The sequence below is a fragment of the Podarcis erhardii genome (genome assembly GCF_964252035.2).
Source record: "Podarcis erhardii genome assembly, chromosome: 2".
NCBI classification, from domain to species: domain Eukaryota; kingdom Metazoa; phylum Chordata; class Lepidosauria; order Squamata; family Lacertidae; genus Podarcis; species Podarcis erhardii.
In genome coordinates, this window is record NC_138498.1 from 36,269,086 (window position 1) to 36,290,417 (window position 21,332).

Consider the following 21,332-nt stretch of genomic DNA (forward strand, 5'->3'; position numbering starts at 1 on the left):
AGTAACTATTATCGCTGTTGTTGAAAAGTACTTGTGACCCATATACAAATTTACAAATATACAATATACAAATGCAAGATTTGCTGCAGCACATATTCTACAACCATTTTGGAGAACAATGGGGGAGAGAAATAGCAGAATTACATTTATCTTGTGGCCCCCTTCCCGCAAACTCCAGGTACAATATCCTCCTCTTAGACGAGGAAACTCAATCTGAATATTTATATATGTATAGGTTTTATTTTCCCATTTTCTATTTGTATCTAGGCGACAATACTTGGAACTGAAGCAATGCCATTTATTTTTGTGAATTCACTTGGTAATGTTTCTCTCACTCTCCTTCCTTTGACCCCCGCCCCTTCCCTCCCAGGAGCCACCTTCAACCTGATCTTTACTGAAAGAAGAGGCTCCACTGCCCAGCTTCCCGCTTTATAAGACCAAGAGTACTACCTCTGGCAGCTCACTCAGGTCTCCGTCATTGATGTTCCCAGTGATACGCCGATAGGTATCTTTCATGTAGGCGCCCACGAAGTGGAAGGCATATGCCGTTGCCAGAAGAGGGAACAGTTTGTACTGCTGCGTCTGATAATCCAAGATCTGAGGTTCTGGCTCACTGCAGCAGAAAGCAAACAAAGAGTTGCATGCACATTTATTTAAATTTTAATAAAGTGGTTAAAAGGCAGAAGGTTAAATATACTAAATACAGTGGTGCCCCGCAAGACGAATGCCTCGCAAGACGAAAAACTCGCTAGACAAAAGGGTTTTCCGTTTTTCGAGGTGTTTCGCAAGACAAATTTCCCTATGGGCTTGCTTCGCAAGACGAAAACGTCTTGCGAGTTTTTCCCCTTTTTTTTCCTTTTCCTTTTTCTAAGCCGCTAAGCCGCTAATAGCTGGTAAGCCGCTAATAGCCGTGCTTCGCAAGACGAAAAAACCGCAAGACGAAGAGACTCGCGGAACGAATTAATTTTGTCTTGCGAGGCACCACTGTATTCATGAAGAGTTGACAGATGTGACTGAAAATCAGATCAGCAGAAAGGGCATACGGATTGGGAAAAGTATATGCGTAAAAGGGGGGGGGAGAGACTAGGTGTCACTGGACGTTGACCAGGTGAGAAAAGGTAAAAGCTCAGGGGATGCTAATGGTTTTAGGCTGCCCACAGTGCTGGGGACACTAATCAAGAATTTCACCACAGGAGTCAGGAACTCTCATCCAGCAGCCGTGCTTCTTACCCTGGCTTCAGTTCAGACTGGTGCCTCACTGCGCTGTAGCGAATGGCAATTGTGCAAGCTCTGGCTAAAGAGCGAGCAGCATCCCCAACAATAATTGATCGGATGAATACCATGGTTCCATATGTCAACTTGGCATTAAGAGGTTTCACGTAAGTGCCATCTGGTTCAACCTAGAAGGACAGAGTTCACAAATCTGAAATGCTTGTTCATAGACATACAGTGGTACCTCAGGTTACATACGCTTCAGGTTACAGACTCTGCTAACCCAGAAATAGTACCTTGGGTTAAGAACTTTGCTTCAGGATGAGAACAGAAATCGTGCTCCGGCGATGCGGCGGCGGCAGCAGGAGGCCACATTAGCTAAAGTGGTGCTTCCGGTTAAGAACAGTTTCAGGTTAAGAACGGACCTCCGGAACGAATTAAGTACTTAACCCGAGGTACCACTGTATAGCTTTTTAAGAGTTTCACAAGTGCTTTGTCACAGGGGCACTCAAAATATATGTCCAGACAGGTATTCAGTCATTAGACCTACTTCAAAGACTCTGTCATTCTATACTTGGCTTTGTTTATCGACTTTATTTAAAACATAGTTTGTGCATTTGTATAAAAAGATCTCCATGTTCAGCACTTTTAATTGCTTCCTGCCTGAGCACATGCTGCTTATCCAGTGACACTGTCAACCTGGTGGCCAAGAAGGTAATATGATCCAAGCAATGAAATTTAGATTAGCTGTTAACATCATTTATCATATGCCTATTATGCAAAACAGAGGCCAGCTACGCATGGAGAAGTAGGTTGGAGCAGAAAATTAAGAGTCTGATAACTACCCTGCCCATCCAGATACTGAATTCATTTCACAGGGATTAGAAGATCAGGAATGTTACCAATACCAAATTGTTTATGAGCTCAGTTGTCTCACATAATCACAGTGTACTGAACTTTGACACACTCCTGGGAGTGTAGAGATAACCAAGAATGGCAAATGGATTAGTAGAACCCTAGAACTCTGTGATAGGAATTTTAGGGTTTTAGATATATGGCAACGTTCATAACCACATGTACATAGATCAGCACAGGAAAGCCAACCTGGAACCATTTTGATTCCTAAACTGAGCAAATGTTTCTCTGCATGGTCAAAATGGAAAAGTCCCCCCATTGTCTCTTTCCTCACAAATCCTGTCTTAAGGACACATTTAAGATATGAATAAGGTGTGAGCCTGTGACCTGGCCCAGGAAATAAGTATTTTACCACTACAAAAGACTGGCCAGGCTCCCCAGGAAATCCAATCAAGTAACCTGCCAGACAGAAGATAAACAAGGACAAGAGAAAAACAACATTTAAATTTCTGTGATGTAGGTGGGATGTATCTGAGGGGTGGTCTTAGGTTACACCCCTTCTGTGATGTATGCATAATGTTTCTGGGGGTGGTCTTGGTCTACAGGGTGCAATTTCAAGAGTCCATGTAAGGCCTTGCGCACCATTGTTCTGGGTCCTCCTCCTCTCCTGCGGGTGAGGGGAGCACCCTGTTGCAACAGATCAATAAAGATCAAGCTTACTAGCTGCTTTGCTTCTCAATATTCTCTGGTTGGCCTCTTATTTTCTCCTACCAATAGGGAACCTATGTAAGGACTCTATATGGGCTCTTGGATACCCCATAAGGGAAAAGGGCATATTTTTATTTACAACAACTCCAAACTCTCTAGCCAGAGATAACAGGGCTAATCTTAAATGGAGACTTGATTGTTCTTCCTTGAAGACCAATTTACAGACGGCTGCTTTTGAGTACAAAGTAGTCAGCTACCTCTTGAAAACATATCCTTCTAACATCTAGCCAAAGCAACCTTAGCACGCCTCCACATGGAACAGTCTCTTTAGAGTTGGCTAAAATAACTGGTAATTCCACAAATCAATACAAAAAAAGCAAAGAGAACATAATGATTTACCTTGGCATGTTTCATAAGCATGTTTTCCCGAGGAATGCGAAAGTTGTCCATTTTTAAGTAACCGTTATCCATTTCATCATAACCAAATTTTGGTCCAATATCACCAACAGTTATACCTAACAAACATGTTATAATGGAAGGATAAGGAAAAGAGGCAGAGTTTTAATGCAAAGCCAAAATGAGGCATTAATAGAAATACCTTCTGCCACAATATTAACCAGCTACAAGTATCAAAGAGCTGAAGTGTGTCTTCAAAAAGACTTTCTTCACCACCTTTTCCACACTATTTTTACACCCTTTATCATTCATTAACTTAATTTAAAAAAAAAAAAGTAAAAGGAGAAATTCTGGAGATCTTGGGGATACAAAAAACATTTTTGTATTAAGGTAACAGGACCCATAGGAACAATAATTTTTATAATATACTTTTAAAGGCAATATTATGCGTCTCCAACTCTAAAAAAGAAAGAAACCCCTTTGCATATGGCCCACAGATCATGAATTAGCAACCCCTGAGTTACAGCATACTAAATAGCTAGAAAGTGACTAATAAGGCATTATCCCATTCTCCAAAATAGGATGCCCATACCTGGCAATGGCTCATGAGTCCCCAACTGACGTATCGGAACAATGAAAGCATGTAAGCCATGGCATTTGCCTTGGGTGTAAAGCTGAGCCAAAACGATGGCATGGTTTGATGTTTTACCCACTGCAGGGAGGGAAGGAAAACAAATGTAAACAATTGGAAGCTTCACTATACAGTTCCAGAAGCACCCAATTTAGGTTGCTAAATAGTGGCTTTGTTTAATGCATTCACAAGACTTTAAAAAATATAAATGTAATCGAGTTCTGCCCCAATAACGAATAATGAGTTTCCCAAAATCATAAATTAAAACTGACCAAGCCTTTCCAACGTAACATCACTTCCTCTAACATGAGAAAAGCAGTAGTGCTATAACAAAAACATTTATTCATGTGTGGTAGTGAATTTTAAAACGTTGGTTTCACAATCTGGCCCTAAAACAAAATCAAAAACGTTTCTCTCTCTCTCTCTCTCTGTGTGTGTGTGTGTGTGTGTGTGTGTGTGTGTGTACAGAGTTGTATTTTTAAAACGTTAACTGACTTCACCCTCTTATAAAATATTTGACTGCATGAGGAGAAAATTTCTTCTTTAGCTTTAAAGTTGAAATAATTCACTTACATCCACCTGGCCACCATTTAATAGAAGTCACAGTTGGACTATTTAGGATAAATTCCTGGGTAGCAGGATCATATGTAGCTGTGGTTTCCAGTCCTCGGAGATGAGTTCCTGTAGACACGTAGCACATCTTATTTCAACAGTCACAGGTTACAACAACATGGACACATACATTTTTTTCAGTGAACTCCAGAGGCAATGCAACTATATAGGTAATGCAAAAGCAGAACATTTATCACAAATTATAGTTACACAATGGGAAGTAGATGACACATTACGAAAGAAATAAACTGCATGTGTGAATAGCAGGAAGTATGCCACTCTTCCTTTGATCACAACACCAATAAAAGATTGCAAACTAGATCATTCCACTTTTAGGCACCTCCATCCTGAAAGCTCACTGGTTTTACAGCCAAGAGGTTTTCACTGCTCACGACTTCTTGCTAACTTGTCACTAAAGCATGTGTGCAGAGTGTAGAACGTAAGTACCTGATAAGGTGAATTAAAGAGAGAAGCACAATAATTGAATTCTGCTCCCAATCATCACCATTCATGTGAGGAAGGTATTTTCTCAAATCCAGATACTGAGTGATCCAATATAATGACAGGGCAAGAAGTAGGAGAGTTCCATTGTTGTGCAAGTGATGGGCACAGTTGTACCTGTAATCTTCAACATGCATCTTAATAAAAGCTCATTTCCCAATTCATTATCTGTGCACCTGTTTGTGTTGCAATGTTAAGTGTGCACCAGCGGTTGTGCAACATTTTTGACCAGCATGTCAACTTGATGGATGGAGCTGCTGTGCTATGCTAAGAACAAAAAGTCCGGCTGGCAGAATGGCTATTCTGCTTGTGTGTTGCACGAAAATCCTCACAGGCTGAAATCTTCAACAACTGCTTCATTCATGCTGATTTTCATTTTGATTTCCACCCCCACAGCCATCATCTTCTTCATAGCTGTTGCTGGACACACATCATTTTCAAAGTAAGCAATGAAGCCTAACAGGTGTTGTGTCTGTCTCTTGTGGCTCAAGGAAATGGAGGAATTGAAGGCTGCTTATGTCAAAATAGCAACTGAGCTTCCACAGAAGGTTCCAGGTGACCCAAACTGGGTTATTTCATGGCAATATGAGTTCCTTGAATCGGATATAGGCTGATTGTGTTTTCTAGGTTCTGAGAACGTTGTGAAGGATTTGGTTTTTGAAAGAGTCAGAGCGCATTTAAGGTATACTGGGTACTTCTTTTCAAAAATTGAAGCAGATACATGGCAATGCTGAACAAGAAGCTTTTAATGGGAAGCTTTTAATGTTTGAAGCTTTTAAAGGGAAGCTTTTAATGTTTGATGTATTTTAATATTCTTTTGGAAGCCGCCCAGAGTGGCTGGGGAAGCCTAGCCAGATGGCCGGGGTATAAATAAATTATTATTATTAATTATTATTATTATTATTATTATTATTATTATTATTATTATTATTATTAGACACTGAGATATGTGTTTGGCCAATTGCATGGCAAATTGTGAAGTCCAGAGCCTGGGTAGACATCCTGGTATCACCAGATGATGGACTACAACTCCCATAACCCATGACGATTGGCCATGTTGGCTGAGACTGATGGGAACTGGGGAACCTTGTATGCTAGCCTGTTCTAGAGCAAAACTATAGATACACACCTCCAGCTTTTAGCATTTAAAAAAGGGAATGTGCTCAACCACTGGTTGCAGCAGTAAGATGTGTACATGAATAAATAATAATATTATTAATAATTATAATAATTTTATTGTTTATACCCTGCCCATCTGGTTGGGTTTCCCCAGACACTCCGGGTGACTTCCAGCAAAATAAAAAACTACAATAAAATGCCAGACATTAAAAACTTCCTTGAACAGGGCTGCCTTCAAATGTTTCCTAAAATTTGTGTAATTCTTTATCTCCCTGACATCTGATGGCAGGGTGTTCCACAGGGAGGGCGCCACTGCTGAGAAGGCCCTCTGCTTGGTTGACTAGCCCTCTGCAGTCTTTAGTTATCAAACACTGACCTAAATTCAGACTTGGGCACAGTTCTGCCTTTGGTTATGGTTGACAATCATGCTCATTTTTTCTCATTCTATCAAAATGAAAGAACCATCTGCCTCAGAGGCCTTTAGAAGATAAATGTTCCCACATCTGAGCCTGAGAGAAAGAAAGAGAGGGAGAGATGCAGGCATCTATCTTCTGGTGGCCTTTCCCTGTGCACATCTAATAGTTTACAAACAATCTGTTTCGTATAGGCTTGCAGACAGACTCTTACTGGAATGCTCTGACTTGTAAAAAATTATCTAAAAGTGAGCAAGCAGGGAAACCTATGTAAACTGTGAGACAACTCTCACAGCTTTCCCCAATTCTATGCCACTGAAATCCTACAATTTAATATAAAAAGCGGGCTATTTGTAATGTTACATTAGCTCCATCTCTCATTATCTAAAGAAATGGAGGAATTAATAGTCTAATTCCTTACAGATTTTGATTTTCTGAATACAAATTACTAGGCCTCTTGCCTTTTGAGCATCAGTGGCCTTCTCTGCCACTCTGCAGAGGGGACCATGAGAATTACTAATCTTGAAGTTTTTAACTGGAACTCCAAAAATAATATGTTTTCTGTCACTTAGGGAGCGTGTGGGGAAACTGGAAGCTATTTAGATGACTTAAATTGTTTTGGACACTGTCTGCAAAAAGAAGCTGGACTTTCCTAGTGCCGCTGAAGAGTAAATTCTAGGCTTTCTAGCCAGAAGCAAAACTAACTTGCTAAATGGGGGGGGGGGGGAGAATCATCTAACAACTGATGAGGACCACTGCTAGCAGGAAAGGCCCAATGAACACTGAGTATAAGCAATTTCTTGGGACAGTTCCTAAATAAGGAGAAAATGATCTGTTGTTTTAGTATCTCAATGAAACTTGGTTTTCCCATCTTCAAGAAGAAAACGTCAAGTAGGGCAAAAGTCAGATGGGCCTGGAGACTGACTGAGGTGCTGCCATGTGATAGAGATCACCACACCTTGCACATTGAGAGCTCTTTGCCTAATTGCAACCTCTCATTGAGGAAAACAAGAGAGCACCTCAAACACACCCAGAAACATTGACACACCATAACCTTAAAATTAGAAGCGTAAGTAGTATCTTGCAATGTGCCACACCAACATGAACATTTACCATTTGGAAGTTTCCAATGATACTTCAAAAACAGGAGAGAAGGTTTCCTTTTCCTTAGGTGTAGATACATGGCATCTCACAAAAGAGAATGGATCTGGATTAATATCCTTTTGCTGTATCTTCAAAAGCCTATGAACTCCTGATTTCAGTTTGTACTAAAAGCTGAAATGTCTCTAGTTAACTGGGAAGCCTTACAAGGATGCAGAAGCCAGGATTTTGTCAAACACACAAGAGCTACAACCAAAGTTTATTTAAATTAGAGGCTACATTGAGTAGAAGAGTCTACCAAAGGGGGATTCTAGCTGTTATTGCAAAAGCCATTATCCTATTTAGATGTGGTGAACCTACTGCTTGAAAAGCCAATATGTTTCCTACAAAAGCATCTAAGTTTAAAAGTTGCTGCTGCTGCTGCTGTTGTTGTTGATGATGATGATACAGGACTGTTAGGAAAGATGCATCTCTCTCTCTCTCAGATCACTTTTGAACTGTGATTTAAAGTAAAGACGGCTTTGTCAAAGAAAATTCACGTTTCTTGCTCAATATTATTTGCTGAATCATTGATATTGCTTTGTGCAAGCTCACATATGCAATCATAACACGTAATCTGAAAGTTGATGTATGTATTCTCAACAAATGTATATGCTCATGCGAGAAAAACGAAGATGTGTCTGCATTTCATATAGAGGGAACTCCTTGGCTGTGAATCAGACAGTCTGAAGAATCCTAGACTGGAAGGGAAAATGCCCCCATGCCTTTTGCTCAACATCTCTTACCCAGAAATACAGTGGTACCCCAGGTTACAAACTTAATTCATTCCGGAGGTCTGTTCTTAACCCGAAACCATTCTTAACCTGAGGAGTGCTTTCGCTAATGGGACCTCCTGCTGCCACCTCCGCAGTGCCGCCACGCAATTTACGTTCTCATCCTGGGGCAAAGTTCTCAACCTGAGGTAAACCTGAGGTACTACTTCCGGGTTAGCAGAGTTTGTAACCTGAAGTGTTTGTAACCCAAAACATTTGTAACCCAAGGTACCACTGTACTACACTCGCAAATAAGACTTGAAAGTACTGTACCATGGCCCATCTCTGTCTGGGCATATGTGCCAATGATCTCCAAGTTCCAAGCAGGCATGAAGAAGCGATCCTGCTGTTCTTGGGTTGCCTGGGTTAAGAGAGTAGGTAGGAACATGCCCAGGTGGAGGTCCAGAGGCTCAGGTCGTCCGTGGTGAGCAGAGCTGTGAAGAAATGCCGAGGGAAGGGAATGTGAAGGGGTGTTACAGGATTAAAGCAGGTGAGATTAGAGGTGCAGATTGGAGGGGGGAAGACAAAAATAATTTTATATGAATAAAGAATTTAGAAAGCACACTTTTACCAGAGCATCATTCTTTTCCCAAGGCCCACTAATATTTACGTCAATAATAGGACCCAAGGGTGAAGATGATCTTCCACTCCTATTGCGGCAGGAGGGCAAGAGAGACCGCAGCCCCCTTTTTACCAGGTCCTCTTTGCCTCTTGGAAGTGTATTCAAAATGAATAAAACACTGAAAATAAAATAGCCGCCTGTCTTACAACTGGAGTGGCTTGGGACCAAATTAGATAAGGAATGTTTTACATTGGGTTGACAGCAATCCATCCTTACCCAATTCATGTTCCGGGGGCGGGGGGGGGGGAGAGTGTAGTCATAAAATCCAAACTGGTTTACTCTTGTTCAAAGCAAACCTGTTTGTCAACTGTTTTATTTTCTTTTACTCCAGTTTGTTGGAGACTATCCCATCCAGAAAAGTATGGTGCTCTGAATCAGCAATCAAAGCTAGTGAACAGCTCCATAGCTTTGTATCAACAGCCAACATTTATAACCAGTGAGCCATCACCAGCAAAGGTCACCCAAAACGCAACAAAACATGCTCCCTTATGATAATCCAGTCACCACACTTAAGTTCCATAATGTTCTGATCCAGAAGGCAGCATTATATACTTAAGGTATTCCTATACCAGCACCCCATCCAACACACCTTGGTGCGCAGTGCTCATTTCACCTGTTGCATTAAATGGTGCAGTGACTAGAAATGTGTGCAAAATCAACCCTGGTGAGATCTTACCTCTGCCATGTACTGTACTCACTAGAGGACCTTAAACAAGCCATTATTCTTTCACACACACAACATCCCATCTGCAACATGGAAATGATAACAGGCCTAGTTTGCAAGGTTTCTGCGGGGAGTACTGCAGTAATGGGTGTAAAGCCCTCTGAAAACTCAAAGTACTATTTATTATCCCCTCTATTTTATATATCCAGGTTAGGAGCACTTCTGCTGTATAGTTAAAACAGTGCCAGCCATGAAGAAGGCATCAGTAGGCTTGGGGGAACTTAGATTCCTAAATCTCTCTCCCTCTCTCTTGCAGAAGGGCTTAAAAATTGTGAAATCCCCAAAGAGTTCAGTGAGGACAGAGCATGCTCAACTGAAACAAAACACTAACTGTTGGGGTGGGAGAGGACTGGCAACACAGGTGGGAGGGTGAATGGAACGCCTGGAATCCTAACCAGGGAGCACGTCACACAGCAATACTTTGTCCGGGTCCCACTTATATATTTATATTTTTAGCCTGCTTTTCCACTGCAAAGCAATTCACAACATTTTCCACAAGGTGTCCCCCAGATGTTATGGACTACAACTTCCATAATCCCTGGCCATTGGCCATGTTGGATGGGACTCATGGGAGTACGACGGTACTTTATTTATTATAAGCGCATCAAGATGTTTTAAGCTGATTGTGTGGCAATTTTCTCATGCTAGTGAAACATGAACCACAACTAAGGATGTACATCCTACAATGGCATGTACTAAGTGTATTGTTAATACCAGCATTAAATCTTAGTACAACATGTCCTAGCTTCACATACCACTGAGTTGAGGGACGGTTAGGAGTTTGCTTATCATAAAGTTAACCAATCCCTTCCAACACTATGAGGATAGTGCAACAACATACTACATTATTAATGCATAGCAAGTTATATATGTGTGGCTGCCTTTGCAGTTGAAAAAAAGGAGAACAGTATTAAAAAGACCGGCATGTAGTGTCTCCGTCTATTGGGGACAGACACCTCTCTACAGTAGAGGGAATAGAAAAGTCAATTTTTAGACAGCAATTTTCAGTGTTGTAATTTTACAAGTGAAGCAATCATGCAGGTTTCCACTTTAAAGCACAGAGCTGCTTCATCGCCTCTGTTTATGCAAGTGGAACTCCAATACGCCAGGGCACCACACAGGAGAAGAAAAATGGAGAGCAGGCTGAAGTAGCAAAATGGTAAAGGGTCCAGAGCTGCCATTTGGAGCAGGGATCCAGCAACCAAATGAAGAGTTCCATTCTCACTTGGACTAGCAAACCTATAGCTAATGCAAAAATACCAGGATTTTAAAATTTGGGCATTTTGTTCATCTAACATGTCTGGAAGAGTTTACTTCACATGCACCATTGAAGAATGCTGGAATATTACCTGTAGAGAGATTTCCCCTAAAAATCAAGTTCTTGCCACACCAGCCCCAGTACAGATTATTGTTTTAAGTAGTGCCTCCATCCTAATGCAATGCCGGTTCAGCAAGTCATCCACCACCCAACAGATGTAATCCTAGAACACACATGCTATTGAAGAATCATCATCTGAAATGCTAAGCAGGAACTGCACTGCCCCACCACCACACACAACAATCGATGGTGACAGCACGATTGAATCATCATCAAGACACTGGTTAGTTGACAGAATACAACAAGTATTACACATCAACACAGAGACAGGGAAAGTAGTAAAATACAGCATGCAAAAATAAATAATCACATCCACAGACAAGGTCTCAAGGGAAGGGGTAGACAAATGAGTGTGACAATGATTTGCTTATTCACAGGATGTTCCATTCATTTTGCAGCTTCTGGCCTTTAAACTATTTGCTTGAGAGGCGGTACCGTTAATTCAAATGGTGATGTGAAGTATACCATAACAATGCGGAATGTTCATTTGCAAAAGGCAAGACTTCAAATAGTTAACAGCAGATTCATCATATAACCCAGCTCAACTGAGACACCATTCTCCGGGTTTGATTGAAGATTATGAATTAGGAACCAGAGGTTTTCATTCTCATCCATGTACTCTCCATCTTCTTGAAAGATTCCATTTCTTCTTTAAAAGGGAAGTATAGTATTCAAGCAATCCAGACTAAGTCATAAAAGTAGTATTGGGCTTTGATAAGCTCAGGATACTCCCATAAGTGATAAGAGATTAGTGCTTTTTAAAAACTACCTAATACAGAAGAGTAGTGGCTAGAAGGGAAAAGAAAATATTCATATTCTTGATGTGGGTTTTTTGTCCTGTTCATCTTGTTCTTGAGATGTGTTCTTCTGGTTCATGAAATTGAAATGATATGCTTAATCCAACAAGTATTAGCAAGTATTATTTGGATGCTGGCCAGAACTTTGCCCTCCTTCATGCACAGAAAGGCCTGAAAACAGTCCAGTCAAGATTTTTCATCTTGCCTGACTGCTTTGGGGGTGGCGGATATTGAATTACTGATTTCAGCAGAAGAAGAGCTGTATCTAAAATATAAGGCTGCTAACACAAAACACGCAAAGGATCTAGAAGCTTTTTCTACTGCCAACTAATTTTCTCCAACAGACCAGCATAGGGCTGTATTACAAGGCCCTTACATGCTACATTTTTTCCTGCTCCAAAAGTACACTAGTTAGCAGCTGCTCATTTGGTATACTCATGAAGGAATACACCTGCTCCATACTTCACTTTTGGCTTCACACTTTTGTACGCTACTCACATCCTATATCCAAGTACTTACAACAAAGTAACTTGGACATAGGTTGTGAGCCGTGTACAATCTATTACATATTACATAAGCTTAAAGCGGCTGCTTAAGTGGAGATGAATGTTGGAGATACACTACAGCAATGTTCCTGGGCATCATCACAATGAAAACATAACAAAACTAGGCTGATTGAACAATTCACTCATGCCCACTGTCAGCAATCTAGGAAGCAACCTTGGGTAACTGAAGTATTATATACAAGATCTGAGAACAAGGATATAAAACCAGCTAACAGCAAGGAGGTGCCTTTGAATGTGTGAAGAGCACAACTTTGCATATAGTGTTACTGTCAGAAAAGTCAGAAGTGGTGATGCACTGAATTCTGACTCCAGTATTTTTTGAAGCAACCATTCGACCCTAAAAATCACTGCCGGACTGGAGTTACACTGCAGAGGATCACCCGTAAGTCTCTGGAAAGAACTAACCGTGCCCCATTTCCGTCTGAGCGTAGGTGCCAATTATCTGGAACCGCGAGGCCAGAGGCAGCCATTTCTCTCGCTGGGCAACAGTGCACTGGTTCTCTAAGGTGGGTGTAAACATGCTGTAGTGCAGACCAAGAGGCAGAACAGATGCACCCATGCACACACTATGGGAGAGAGAGATGGCAGATTAGGTTGTAGCTGTTATTTTTCTAGAATCCAACAAGGCTTTCCTCCCTCCATTTCTCCATAGTCGTATACCCCCTAAGTCTTCCAGCCTTTTCATACTTTTAAAGATTTTAGCTGTACCAGTAATGACAACAGGAAAGGCATAAATGAACTACTGTATATGGAAAAAAAGTTTATAAAATGCAGTGACATCAAATTCAAAACCTATACCATTCATGCACAAAGGGTGCTTCTACCCATCCGCACCTAAACAGCCAAGGCATTTCTTAAAACCCTGACCGTAGCTTTCTTCCTCCCCACAGCAAAGTTTTAAGGCAAATCTCCCCAGCCCTATCAAAGCTTCAAATACATCAGAAGAGCCCAAATTCTGCCATTATCAAGCTTTGTCTCATCTAGTTTGCAATTATTACTTTAATAACATTGGAGCTTATACAGGATGCTGTTTATGCTGACAAGGCTATTTGAAGACAAAGAAAATGGGAAGACAAGGACTGTGGGTGCAGGATGAAAACAGGGTCTAACAAGCATTACAAAGGAGTGTTAAAAGGCATGTTGCTGAAGGCAGACAGTCAATTTGCAGACTGAGCTTCCCACCGGAAAGTTTGTTTTTATAAATCAGCACTAGATTGTACTACTATTGTTTTGCCTGCACCACTGTGACACTTCAGCAGAGTAAGTTTGCAGAACGCCACTCACTGGAGTGAGCAGGCACTATCCAACTAAACAGTTCCTCTTGTACAAGAACTGCCGAATGAAACATCTCCACCACTTCTCTCCCTATATGCCCCCTAAATCTGTTCTAGGAGTTTCCCCTACCCCTCCAGCGCAAATTTATGGGGTGCAAGGTGAGAGGGAAGTTCCACTGCCCAGCTAAAAGTCTGTGTCCTAGTAGAATCATTTAGTTTGATACCACTTAAGTGTTTTGTTTTCATCCTGCCAAGGACACCTAGACTGCACATCATACTTTGAGATAAGCTGCTTCAGAAAGGGAAAGGGAAGTTGAATATTCTGCTAAGTGTGTGACCAGTCTTCATGTTATTTATTTTGGTTATTTTTAATCTTGCCAAACTCTCAAAGCAGAGTACAATTAAACATTTTTTAACAGTACAAATAAAACTAGAAGGAGAGGGGAAATGAAAGTGAAGTTCAGGTATCAAGGTAACCATCAGGACACTAGTTACAATATATAGTTAATTGCCCTCCCCCCTCAGAATTAAGAGTTACGCTAGTAAACCTGTCACACCATGCTGTGAAGTAAATTTCTAAGCTTACTCATGCCTGCTGCTGAAAAGGTAGGTTTAGCATTGGCTACCAGTAGAACAGATGGGAGGATTGCCAGAAGGTTCTTATGCTCAGATCTTAGTGGTTGTAAGGTAAATAGGGATGAAAGAGCTGCCTTAAGTATCCTGGCCACAGAGCATTAAGAACTTTAAAGGCGGTGAACACCGGGTCTTTGAACAGAGTCCAGGAGCAAGCCAGCAACAAATAAATCAAATTAACTGCAATCATTGCCACCTCAGCCTAAAGCTACATCACCACTTGGACCGGGGCTCCTCCTTCCTACAGAGTATGGTAGAACCAGCTGTCCTATGAGCAGGCGGGGATAATGATCATGACACAAAATGCCATCATTGCCACCATCTTAAATAGGCAATTTTAAAGATCTCACACAGCTTTAGATTGTTTTTATGTCATTGTTGATTTCATATCAGCTGCTCTGGAAACCTTGTCAGCTGAACAGCAAGGGTGAGCAGGGTGAAAATGCTATAAAGTCATTAAAGAACAGATGTTATTGTTAAAGGGCAGGTGCTTATATATGTTACACACTTGCTGCTCGCCTGGGAGTAAAATTTGTTAAAGGATATAAATAGGCCCTCCAGACACCTCAACGTGAAAATAAAAACCTCAACTTGTGTGTTTTCCATAATGACTTGGATACAATTTTACACAGTACAACCCTAAGGAATCAAGGCCTCTATCAAAATAAGAGAATGGTTTGATACAAATTTTCATTTATAGCCCACCACAACTGGGCAACCAGCAATGGCCATCTATTACAAGGAGGGAAATAGTAGTTAGTTTGATCATCTATTTCATAGAGGACAACATTAGTTGTTCAGTCCACTTGATTAGAAAATGTCCACCTCCTAACGTTTTTCTTAATGTAGGAAGAAGTGGGGTGAAAAATGATATTGTGTGCTCTCTAAACTTTGGTTACTAGCAGAAGGCACTTGAATGCATTTCTCCTTCACTGAACAGCACTTTTGATTTCATATTCAACATTCTGCAGGATGTGAAGAACTCTTGAAACAGAAGAAGACATTCCTTTTTCTGGACAAGTGAAAAAGCTGCCATAATGTTAAAGGATTGGAAACTCTCATCTTTCTATCTGCTATCAGGAATACCTTTTATCAAAATAATTTGGATTGCAAGCAGGGGGGAGATAACAACATTAGATGCCATTTTGTTCTACCTTCTTGTTTATTCTGTTTAAAGATGATCCTCTTAGTTCTCCAAGCTACTATAAGCCCCAAAGGGTAGGGTGGGGAGAAAAGAGGGTGAGAAAAGAAATATTTTACTATTTTCACAGCCACCCACATAATGAGCTGTGGGAAAATAGTAAGCTACACCAAAGCCTTATGATGAAAGAAGCAAAGAGGGTAAGTGTACTCTCTTGCATAATCTGGCTGCTGTACAAAAACCCCCCAAAAGATGAGCATCCAGCAATTTATCTTATGAGATTAGACTGAGAAGGTGCAAGCGCTGCCCTGCTGATAAGTTAATTCAGCAACTTTTTGAATCAGCATTTGGCTTGAAACAGTGGGACCAACAGATGACTTTGGCCACACCTGCCCTTTCAAACAGTTAACTTTGCCACAGTAATAATTCAGTTGGGTACGTAATGTAATACAAGCCCTTCCAGTTAGTCACCTGACAATTCCTCCTGCGCCCAAAGCTAAACAGATGAGTTACTCACACTGTCACATGGCATATTGACTTACCTTCTTTTTTTGTACTTATAAGAAAATACACAAGATAAGTGGATGTAGCACGTACCTGGGAGTATGGCCAATTAAGTTCAGTAGGACTTACTTCTGACTAGACGTGGTTAGGATTGTGCTACAAAATGCATTTCAACCACTATCATTTTGCTATATTCTTATTATATGTGGCATTCTAAAGTACTGTATATATAATATTCTGAATGCAGTTGCACTAGTCATACAGAATGGGAGGATTTGGGTGGAAGATTAGGAACAGTCTCAAGTATATCAACTTGACAACTAGATGGCTTACTTGATTTTGTTGGTGGTGGTGGTGGTGGTGGTTCCTGCACAGGAAATTGTGACAATAGAAGATGCATAGGCACTGGGACTGGGACGTGGGTGGCGCTGTGGGTAAAACCTCAGCGCCTAGGACTTGCCGATCGTATGGTCGGCGGTTCGAATCCCTGCAGCGGGGTGAGCTCCCGTCGTTCGGTCCCAGCTCCTGCCCACCTAGCAGTTCGAAAGCACCCTTAAGTGCAAGTAGATAAATAGGTACCGCTTTATAGCGGGAAGGTAAACGGCGTTTCCGTGTGCTGCGCTGGTGCAGGCTCGCCAGAGCAGCTTCGTCACTCTAGCCACGTGACCCGGAAGTGTCCTCGGACAGCGCTGGCCCCCGGCCTCTTAAGCGAGATGGGCGCGCAACCCCAGAGTTGGTCACGACTGGCCCGTACGGGCAGGGGTACCTTTACCTTTTTAGGCACTGGGAATGGAAGAGATGAACTAAGGGCTGGGAGAGGGAGCTGAGCAGAATGAACATGCCTAACTAGTGAGCTCAGCTAATCCATTTCCTGAGCCCCAAACAAAACAAAACAAAACACTGATTATGCATTTTCAGGCATTATTGATGCTTTTTTATTTTTTAAGGGGAGAGAGAAGAGACACACTAAGTTCCCACTGCTGCTAAAAAGATTCTGTGGCTAGGCAAAATAATGGGTTTGGATTTCTAAACTACTTTTCGTCTCTTATTACAATGCTTAAAATGCGGGAATTCTGGTGCTCAAACAAAGAGTGAGCGAGAAGTTTCAATGTCAGAGAGCAGATCAAATAGCAATATCCCAGGCAGGCTACCTGCCTTATGCTTTATCCCACAAACAGGACCAAGCCTGTTGTTAACTGGTAAAAAGGAAACCAAGCTCCACCCACTTGACTTCTGCCCGTGTACTGAACTTCAACCTGCCCCGTCACAATTACATAAGCACAGGGGGCAGGGGGAGAAAAGCTTTTGCCCACAGATATAAGTAGCTGCGTCATTTAATAGTTTAAACTTTAAAGGGGGGGGTGTTAGCTACCCGATTCATAAAACAGGAGGGCTTAAAAAGCAGTACAAATTAGTATGTTACTCAATAGAACAGAATTCAGATAATAGCACATCAATGTAAGAAGGTACTATATTGCACAGCAATGTAGTTTTATTTATTTATTTAGCAACTTGTATTAATGATTTCCTAGTATCTCTAAACTCCAGAAGCCATTCTACTTATAGAACTGATGCAGAATAGCAGGGCTGAAAGAACTGAAAGTTCCTCAGGATTTGACACAGGAATCTATTTTAGCAGGACAAATTGCTGAAAAGGAGAAAGTTGCTGTTGTCGAACCTAAAGCAATACAAGGGGGAGCCTTAGTCTTACAGAGGCAAATTGAAGACTATAAGTTGAGGCCCTTTATGATTGAAACTAGAAAAAGTCAGACTCTGAAGATCAGAGCCTGGCCTGGACTGGAAAAGGAAAGTTGGAAAGATCCCTCTATGCAGGGATTAACTGACTTTTGGAATATGGACTTGGGCCAGGAGGAGATTGGAGCTCGGGGGGCCTTTGGAGTTGGAGGAATTTTGAAATATGCCCTGAAATACTTTATGGATCCTAGCTTTAATTGTGGAAATTTGGCTGACCTGTCGAGAGGGAGTGGAGGTGTCGTTGGATTGGAGTTTCCTCGAGATCTGCTCTTTAGCATCAAAGAATATGAAGAAGAACTGCAGAAGGGATGTGGAAAAGAGTTAAGAGCCTCGGACATAAGATCTCCAGGTTGATGGACTGTATGGAGTGGACGGAAGTGTCTGTCAGAGCCCAAGACCGGGGAGAGGAGATGGTGGAAGAAGATTGGAAGATTTAAAGTTTATATAGAGAAATATTGTAAAATTAATGAGTGACAGGAAAATGTTGGAATGAATTTTTATGGCCTTAGTAGAAATGCTATAAGGAGTTAAGTTTAAATAAGTATACCAATTTTAATGGAAATAAGATTAAAAATATGTTAAGACATTTATATGATAGAAAATGGAGAAAGATGGAAAGGAATTGCTAAAACAATTAATGGAAGTGAAATACAAAGAGGGAGGTGAGAGGAGGTCGATGATATAAGGGAATGAAAGTTAGAATATGGAAAAGGAATGATGTATGTTTTTAAATTGTTTTTGTTTTGTTTTGTTTAATATGTTGGGTGAGGTGTTGAGGTTGGGTTTTGTATATTGTATTGTATTGTTTTATTTTTCTTGTTCTTGTTCTTTTTTGTTTTTCTCTTCTCTTTCTTTTTCCTTTTTAAAAAGCAATAAATATTATTTAAAAAAACAACAACAAGAAAGTGAACTGTAGCATGCCAGAAACACAGCAGAGTCTCACCACTCTGGTCTAGAGAGAAGTATCTTCCTTACTGCAAATGTGGCAAATTAAACAAGGTCCAAACTGGGCCAGAAGCAAGGTCAGCACAAAAAATGTGGTTCTATCTTGCAGGATCTCAGCACTTTGAGACTTTTATTGCTTCTTAAATTATAGTTGGTTGATCTGCCAGTCAGCTGCCACTTCTGAGGCAGCCAGCCTGCAGTGCAAGGTGTTGCTGAACTTTTGGACAGAAGTCGACAGGCCTGGCTCTGAGCAGGCCAGGCCTGCAGTCCTGCCTCCCTGTCCAGTGCTGAATTTCTGAGTGTACCCTGTCTCACAAAACCAGGGGTGGGGATTCCAACCAAGGCAAAAAGGAGCTATGTTTATGCTAGAGTGGCACAATAAAATACTTTTAAGTTGGCTTGCGACACAATTGCAAGAATAATTGGCCAACACTGCTTTACTTAAGAGAGATTTGTTTCTTTTGGAAACAGTAACCAGCTGTATGAAACAACTAGCACGTGCACATTGCAACATCATAGCAAGGTCATCCTTCCCAGAGTTTTTAAAATGGAAGTTTGAGTAGGCCAGAGCAACCCATTTGACATCAACAGTTCCAACGAGAATAAACTATTTCAGAGGAAAGACTTGCAATCCTGCTTCAAGACCTACGCATTCAGCAATCTTCAAAGAGGAATAAAAAACAACATCTAGCTAACAATGATTAAACCAAGTTAATTTCATGGGTTCAAAGGTCACGTAACATTCTGCACGATTAAGTTCACAGCAAGCTGGCAGTCTTCCATGTGGTAAACTTCATCTTTGGAACTTCAATAGTGCCCAATCATCTAATGTAGATTAAAAGAATGCTTAACCCTTTCCAATCTATTTCAACATGAAAAGGCCTTAGTGGAGGAAGGTCAAGGTCAAGGAAATAAAAAGTAACTTACAGTTATACTGCTAACTTAATAGCTTTATCTGCAGTCTAGATTCATACCGATACTTTGGAAAGTAGCTCCCAGCCTTCAATAGCTTACAGTTTGACATTATTCATGGTCAGAACGTAAAAAGGACTATTTTTATAGTCTTAGGAAATGTTGCCTTATCAAAATGAGCATGAAGTTGCATATCAATTCCAGGAGGTTTTACTCAGGTAAGCCTTACAATCAGCTGGCAACTTCTGATGACTTTCCAGTGTCCTTAACCTTTCAATCCATGACAGAATGAAAAACAACTGCCCTTGTCTTTACAGGAGCACCTGCTATTTTATGTGCCTTGCACTGGATTTCTGTACCTTTTAAACCAGTAGATCTCATCAGGATCTGCAATTCCATATTCTCTTAGCTTCATCACCATAAGAGCGCTCTTCCTGATAGCAACTTCATAGCGCTGGCTGCGGGAGAGGAAATTTACATCACTGTGCTTGAAGTCTGGGTCGTTTGTCACAAGTGCTTCTGTAGAGAAGACAAAAGAGAAATTTAGTGCTAAGTCAAGACATATTCCTTTTAAAAAATGATATAAGGCTGGCTCTATGTTGTGGCTTCAGTACTGATAAACTGTTGACAACTTCAAGACATAAAGGTGAGAAATTGCTTTGAGTGGCACTGGGGCATGCATCTGTTGTGTTTGGACAGCTTGCTATCACTATTGCTACCATCAGCAGGCCATCTTTGTACATCCTAACATGGAAAAGGTTCAACCTAGTGTTGCCAAGGGACCTGGCAATCACGTCGCTTTGAGGATTCAAAGACACCAGCACCCCACAACACCTTTATCTGGGAATTTCTACACTCTACCATTGGTGGTACCTTGCCACCCATATGGGAAAATCCAGGGCCTGTTTTGCAAGGCAATGCTTTCACCAGTAGTTGTTCTCTCCATCAACAGACACCAGAGGAGAGAAACCTAGACATCATCCTAACCCACCACCCCAGCCAGGAACATAGGCAGGGATGGGAGTGGGTGTTAGAATTGTGTTGTGCAACATTTAGGCCAGAACATAGGAAGCTACCTTGTACTGTCAAGCCACTATTCAGATTAATCCTCCTTTTATTACAAATGCCCCAAGTTCTTTTAAAAAAATAGTTATTTAAATGCAAGCATTTAGAAAAACTGCATGCAGCAGAGATCACACAGACAACCGTCTAAAAACAAAGGTGAGGGAAGCACCCTTGTTCAGAACAACTACTTATTCACACAGTATATAAATCTAGTTTTTAATAACTGCATCGGCTTAGGGAATGCCTTCCGGAACCAAACTCACCAGGCAACTACAATAAGAGCATTTCCGCAGCAGGTGTATACTTTGTTTCTCTCCCTCCAATGCCTTTTAAATCTTTTCTTTGTAACAACAACATCTTTGAACGGTCGATTTCTCCTAGGTGCCGCGCCGTTTATTATTTTTTTCCCCTTTTTGGCATGAAAATGAACGGTTGGTATTTAATCTCTGAGGTTGCAGTTAATGCTTAATTACTACGGTATCGTTTTAATTGGTCTCTGCCTGAAGAGGATTCAGGCTTGCCGAGACGCGTTCCAAATGAGACAAGTTGCAATGGCACAATCTGAAGAGAGGAGGATTTGTGGAATCGCGGGGCGCGGAGGACACCCCAAATTTGATAACGAATCAAATTACCACCGCCAGGTAGTAGCTGCACAC

At 41.2% G+C, this 21,332-nt stretch overlaps 1 protein-coding gene across 2 annotated transcripts in view; it reads right to left on the bottom strand.

Annotated features, from left to right (window-relative positions):
* ACOX1 (acyl-CoA oxidase 1) overlaps positions 1 to 21,332 on the bottom strand; it is a 28,786-nt gene that overhangs the window by 7,076 nt on the left and 378 nt on the right. The window contains exons 2-8 of one of the 2 annotated variants that reach the window (XM_081850775.1): positions 19,971 to 20,130; positions 12,853 to 13,013; positions 4,376 to 4,483; positions 3,764 to 3,883; positions 3,175 to 3,290; positions 1,231 to 1,400; positions 451 to 613 (exon numbers count right to left, since the gene is read on the bottom strand). In XM_081850775.1, the coding sequence (XP_081706901.1) occupies positions 451 to 613; positions 1,231 to 1,400; positions 3,175 to 3,290; positions 3,764 to 3,883; positions 4,376 to 4,483; positions 12,853 to 13,013; positions 19,971 to 20,130 (998 nt within the window). Of the gene's footprint in view, positions 1 to 450; positions 614 to 1,230; positions 1,401 to 3,174; positions 3,291 to 3,763; positions 3,884 to 4,375; positions 4,484 to 8,633; positions 8,795 to 12,852; positions 13,014 to 19,970; positions 20,131 to 21,332 lie in introns of both variants that reach the window. The other variant, XM_081850774.1, reaches the window with a different exon arrangement.